General features: G+C 34.5%; 1 protein-coding gene across 1 annotated transcript in view; it reads left to right on the top strand.

The window, feature by feature from the left end:
- The window catches only part of LOC107730600 (MAM domain-containing glycosylphosphatidylinositol anchor protein 2-like), a gene marked incomplete at its 3' end in the record, with an annotated part of 58359 nt that overhangs the window by 43697 nt on the left and 7840 nt on the right, over nucleotides 1–6822 (top strand). The window contains exon 2 of the mRNA XM_016541460.1: nucleotides 3289–3428. Within this exon, the coding sequence (XP_016396946.1) occupies nucleotides 3289–3428 (140 nt within the window). The remainder of the gene's footprint in view (nucleotides 1–3288; nucleotides 3429–6822) is intronic.

Raw genomic sequence — 6822 nt, 5'->3', positions numbered from 1 at the left:
TAAGCATAGCTATACATAAACCCATATAGGAAATTATCGAGTTATCGAATAAGCATGTTATAAACTTCTGAAACATTGGTGTTTCATATTTTAGAGCAGTCACTGCAATTTATGGAAGAACTCAATTAAATCTGTATGTGGGAGTGTGTGTGAAAAAATCAGATGTAACCCCCTTTGTAATCCTTAACATTTTCATAAGTAACTGTAACTGATTACAATTACTTTTATTTTGTAATTAAATTACGTAATTCCGTTACATGTAACTAGTTACTCCCCAAAACTGCTGACGGTGTTGTGATCTCTGCTCAGTTTGCAGTCTCTAATGTTTCAGCTTATGGTGATTTTATGAGGCCGTTGCACAAAGTGCTGCTGTGAAACGGCAGAATAAACTGATTCAAATTTCATTTCAGGAATGGCTCACAACTTGAGATTTTTGCAGGCTAAATATTTGAACAAACATGAGGCTTTTAAAGTTTAATCATGTGAGAGAAAGATCAGAAGTGTAAACGCTCAGAGAAGCCAAGCAAACATCTGTGTCCCATGTGAATGAATGTGTACTGAACACATCTGCTCTCAAACGCAAGACGACACGCACTCATTCAACATTCCTGCTCTGATTCAGTCACGGTAATCTAAAGCAAAACATGTTTGTCTTCAGAAGCTTTCATTATAATAGCAGTGTTACTTTGCCATAGTAAATTATTTTAAAATTATTTGTTAGCTAGAACATTTGTGGTTGTCATTTGGAGATGATTTATCCTCCCCTTCTACAATCAAATGTGGTGTTCCACAGGGCTCTCTGCTGGGCCCAATTTAGTTTTTTTTTACTTATATGTTACTATACCTCTTGGAATCGCAATTCAGAAACATCATATACATTTTCACTGCTATGCTGATTATTTACAGTTACATTTATTATTGCAATCCAGTGATCTGACAAGCTTAGATGTCCTCCGAGCTTGGCTAGGTGATATAAAAATTTGATGACATAATTTTCTGCAATTTAATAGTGATAAAACTGATCTATCTATCTATCTATCTATCTATCTATCTATCTATCCACACAACCCTATATAGGTCAAGCAGTTTGGAGAATGGATGGATTGTTTTATTTATTTTTTTTTTTTTATCGAAATGTTAAACAATGTTAATTGTTATCTTTTTAGTGTTAGTTAACAACAACAGCACTGGTTCAGTTTCCGTTGTGTGTAAAACTGCTGAGCACAGCATATATTTGTCACAGATAGTGTCATTGTGTTGTTGTTAATGATCCGGCAGGTTGGCTGTTGTTTGTTGTAATGTCAGTAATCGTGTCGTCGTCTGCTGGAGTTCAGCACCTGTCATCCACATAATGAATTTCTCTTGACTTTGCTTTGTCGAACACAAACGTGTGCTAAAAATAACTCATTAAGCCCTTGGGATGATTGACTGTTGCCACGTTTGTGTTTCCCAGTGAATATCTGGATAAATTATCCTCCTGTTTCTGCTTGAGATGTAAATGAGCGCATTGATGCAGGAGCAAAAACATCAAACCTCAATTAGACTATAAATGCATGAAAGGGAAGCAGCACCTTTCTGTTCTAATGACTTTTTTGCACTTTAAAGTAAATGGATCAAATGCCGGAGTACGTCCTCAAAGATGCGTGCGGCTTCAAAGACACGCGGCACGGTGTTAGTGTGATTTGTATGGAAACAGATCATGCCGGATGATTGATCAAAGGAGCAATTCACCTCGATATCTGTCGAGATTACTCAAGCCTCTGTACGCTGTTGCATTGTAAAGACTGTCTGTTGTCTGATGTGTGGAAATAATCAGCATCTGCAATAGTGTTCCACAGAAAAAAAATTAAACTTAAATGAGTAAATAAGGACCCAATGTGATTGTAGTTTGTGACCGTACAAGCAAAGATACTGAAATGTGACGTTTTATTTGTTCTTCACATGTAGCCTGGTCTCTGGTTCTTGCATTTTTGCGTTGAACTGTTTTAACAGCTGCTGGCTCTCTAGAAAGGATCCATGTGGAATAGATGTATAAATCCTACAGTGAACAAGCTGTTTGGAGAATGGGTGGATTATTTTATTTTTAATATTACATTCATTTAATATTAATATTTAATACGTGGACCAAGCAGTTGGAGAATGCTTGGATGTTAGTTTTCCTCAAATTGTTTTTCACTGCAGTTTTCATGCTCAGTGTCATTGAACAGCTGTGATCTACACACACACACACACACACACACACACACACACACACACACAGAGACAGAGTATATACTTCATTCTGACATCAGTGATCTGTCTGAGCAAATACAACAGTTCACATGCAGTTACTTAAAGAGCTCTTGGGTGTAAAAGATGAATGATCTGAAGCGTCTGCTGGGTCAAAGGTGTTCAGCGTTCCTCGTGCTCGTGTCGTCTCTTACAGGCCTTTTCCACACATAAATGCAATGACATCCATAAAACAACATGCTGAATGAGGCAATATTAATGAACACATACTGTGATGTAAGTGATGACTGATAAATTTAACAAAATAAAATGCCATTTATTTCTCCATAAAATGTATCATAGAGCTCAGCAGCATGTCTGATGCTCTCTAATGTTCTTTGACCTTATAAAACCTAAATGCTGTTGAATTGGTAGTGAATAAATCCACCTGTTGCTGTTTTTGCACTTATGTCACTCTGCTCTTGTGGTGTTTATTTAATTTCATTTTATTTTAATGGCCTTCTTTTCCCATGAGGTTCAAAGCGTGACATTTGAGGTCATGTGTGTTGGCTGTGAGGCAGAGACATTTTCAGGACACAAAACCAAACGCTGCTTTCTTCAGCATGAAAAACAAAATCCTGGAAAAACGATCCTGTTGTTTTTGTAGAGAAAAACAGCTGTTGTTAACAGAATAATTCTGTAAAAATACAGTAAAAATGTAAATATATTTGCAGAACAAGTTTTAAGTTTCAGGAGATCATGAATCACTATTTTTTATTATTATTCTGCATTAAATCAGAGAGTCAGACTCTAGTGTGCACGATCATTGTTTAGTCATTGACCAGCTTCTCTAGAGATTGTTAGATGTGAATTAGTCGTCTAGGTAGTCGTCATGTGATGCAGAGTGAAGTGCACTTGATAGAGCTCAAATACAAAGGCAGCTGAGTCATTCCGCTCAAGGACGTCTGTGTTTATTTGATTAACAATATGAGGATTCGTGCTTCCGTGCAGAGCAATGAGATGGAGGGAGGGATGTGTTCGATGCATGATTGTGATGCTCTCCGTCTGTTCTCTTCACAGCGCCTCCTACCGTCCGGATCGTGCACTCGGGTCACGCGTGTAACGTGGAGGAGGAGCGTTACTCTGAGAGGGTTTACACCATCCGAGAGGGAGAGACGCTCGAGCTCACCTGCCTGGTCACAGGACATCCACGACCACAGGTGAGAAAGAAGAGCATTACTGACCAATCACATCCTGAACACGCAGATGATCAAAACCAATAGGGGTGCACCGATATATCGGCCGATAATCGGTATCGCCATATAATCGGTATATGCTGTCAATCAAAAGAAGGTGGAAATATGTGTCAGATTGCAACTTATGTGTGAAGGAAATGCCTCTAGGATTTAGGGTTGCCAAAGTAAACGCAATTATAATGCAATCTCACTTTAAAAATAGTGTAGTTAACGCAGGTTCTATTTGACTCTATGAATCACCTGTAGTTTAAAGGGACAGTTCACCCAAAAATTTTGCCCTTTTTACTCACCCTCAAGTTGTTCCAAACCTGTATGACAAAAGAAGATATTTTAAAGAATGTTAGTAACCAAATAGTTGATGGTAGCCATCGACTTGGACAAAATACTATGGAAGTCAATGGCTACCGTCAACTTTTTGGTTACTAATATTCTTCAGAATATTTTCTTTGGTGTTCAGCAAAAGAAAAAAAAAATCATACAGCTTTGCAACAACGTGAGGATGAGTAAATGATGACAGAATTTTCATTTTTGGGTGAACTGTCCCTTTAAATCATGGTTGCCAGGTCCACAATTTTCCCCATCACAAAACATAATTTGTAATGCGCCTCCCATTCAATAATAGCAAAGATCTTTGTGCTTTGTGACTTCTGATAAGAAACAAAATCTCAGCTTTCAAATCCTGTACATTTTATCACAAATTTCAAACACTAAATGCCATTTTGATGTTTAAATGTGGTACTAATAATAATTATTATTATTAATAGTTTAAGAATAGTTTAATAGCAAGTTATAGTGTGAAATAAACATGAATGATCATCAGAAGGTGTTGAAAGATACATCTTACTGAAATGAATCGTGTCTCGTGTAATCTATCAAGTGTTTCAATTGCCGATAAAACAGCTTGTGATCAATATGTCACTTAACGTTGCATTTAAGTAATTCAGTGTTTACAATTGGTTAATTAGCTATACAAACACTAGAGGGAGCTTATTTACTGTTAATGATATATGTATATTTAAAAGAAATCTGATATGAACAAGTTTTTTATGAAACTACCTTATGTGCAGTTGAGTTGTATTCAAACATATCGGTTTTTATTTGAGTGTGATTATTATATCTATATTTAAATATAACAGTTTGGGCTCTGTTGTTAATTTTATTCTTTAAGATTATAGTAATGTTTACAGTATTAGTTGGGAGAGATTTCTTTCTCCTTAAGAAAGCTAAACTATTGGTATCGGCTGATGTCATTCTAAATAATCGGTTATCGGTATTTTTGGAGAAATTTTGTATCGGTGCCTCCCTAATAACCATCATTACTGAGACACTTTGTGTAGTGCTTCATGAGAACATTTAAAAGCATTTAAAAACTTGCATGCTTCTTCAGATGCGGATGATTGATTAATAAAATGTGCTTGCTTGAGGCATTACTGCTTGAAAGTAATCGACTAGTTGGTGAGTCAGTGTTTACTTTGTGTAAATGATGTGGCATGCAGAAGACAGTATATGAGAAGAGCTGAATGAGACATGATGCTGTATGTGTTGTCATGAACATGCAGGAACTGTAGTTTGGTTAATTGGTTGGCTATAATGTGTTTTTTGAACATAACCCATTTTAACAGTTTTAGCCTACATTTGCATAATTGCAGACATATTTGTGTTTTTTTTTTACCTTGAATGTGTGAGGTTTCTGGTGTCAGTTGCTTTCAGAAATGTTAGCTGAACAAAAACAGGCCATTATGCTGCTTGATATTGCAAGCTGGTGTATGTTATCATGCTATTTTAAGACAAGACACTACAGGTAAATAGGGTAAATAATAATAATAATAATAATAAAAATAGATATCACCAGATGCATATTTTTCCCAGTTCATTAATTCAGTACATTAAGACAAATGTTAAGACTTTTTTTTCTGAAATGTTATGTTTTCATAATGCAAATGAGGCATTATCTAAATATAAATGCATTCATTTGCATACATTTCTGAACAGAAATCTGAACATTGGTTCAAAATTCTTGTTACATTTTGTTAACAAGGTTTTTCCAGAAGGGATTTTGGATTTCTATTTTTATCACTCATAAATCAGAAAATACTGTCAACAGACAGAAAACAAATACAATTTCACCATGTTTAAAGGAGTAAAGTGTTATATAACTCTGCGCGAATGATATATGAACAAACCCCTCAGTATAGAGGGGAATAAAACACTTATTTTGTAGCACCAATAATTCTACTATTCACTACATTTTGTTACTCTTCTAATTATTCACCTAGCAGCTAATAAATCAGAAGCACATTCACATGAAATAATAGCTTAATTTTGCATAATTTTGCACTGAAAAATAAAAGTGATAGTCATATTGTTATCCTTACATTAATGTAATTTTTGTCAATTTCTCTAGTAAAAAATTTCATTGTAATTGAAGTCTCCATCAGTATTCATAAAGTAAATATACAAAGTGTTTTTAAAAGGATATTTATTAAAACTCTTTATTTAGTTAGTTCATATTGACCGATATGCATTAATAAATAAATCTAACACTTCCCTAAAGTCTAAACTTTAAAATTCACCATTATGAATTGAGGTAGAGTGAACTTTTTTGAGTTTAATTAAGTATTTGTAATGCATGTATTGCAGCTGAAATGATTGGCTGATCATCATGGATCACTGAAATCAGACTCTAAATGTGTCTAAAGTTCAGCATACTGTCACGAATCTCTGGAGTTTAGACGTGAGGAAATATGATGGTGTGAATGTGTGTGTTCATCCACTCAACTGTACAGTATTTCCCAGCTGAATATGACCGCACAACCAACCGTATAAACGCCGCTAACCCAGAATAAATCCATTCGCGGGGCCAGATCAAGCGGAAGGGCTTTTTTTGGCTCGGTTGACAGATCTGATGCGATGTTGGACAGCGGAGGAATTTTATACTGCTGCATTCCAGTATTCAGACTCAAGATTAGACCGTTACACATACAGAATTCTAGAATTATAATAAAGAGTTATTTTAAAAGCCCCACCAGGATGTTTTTTATTAGCAGTATTGCAGCTCAAATGCACTGTTTTGCTGCAGCTTTTTGCAAATGTTACAATGCCATTTTTATGCAACATTTTTTGATGTTCAAAGGGCAAATACTATCTGGCTTTTTGGACCCTTAAATTTTTTTATTTTTTTTATTTTTTTATATATATTTTTTATTTTGTTGTGTTTTAATTTAATTTAATTTAATTTAATTTAATTTAATTTAATTTAATTTAATTTAATTTAATTTAATTTAATTTAATTTAATTTAATTTAATTTAATTTAATTTAATTTAATTTAATTTAATTTAATTTAATTTAATTTAATTT

The sequence above is a fragment of the Sinocyclocheilus rhinocerous genome, unplaced genomic scaffold (assembly GCF_001515625.1).
Source record: "Sinocyclocheilus rhinocerous isolate Xijiao unplaced genomic scaffold, SAMN03320098_v1.1 scaffold2926, whole genome shotgun sequence".
Taxonomy (NCBI): domain Eukaryota; kingdom Metazoa; phylum Chordata; class Actinopteri; order Cypriniformes; family Cyprinidae; genus Sinocyclocheilus; species Sinocyclocheilus rhinocerous.
Note: the sequence above shows the minus strand (reverse complement) of the source record. Positions and strands in the feature narration are given on the sequence as shown.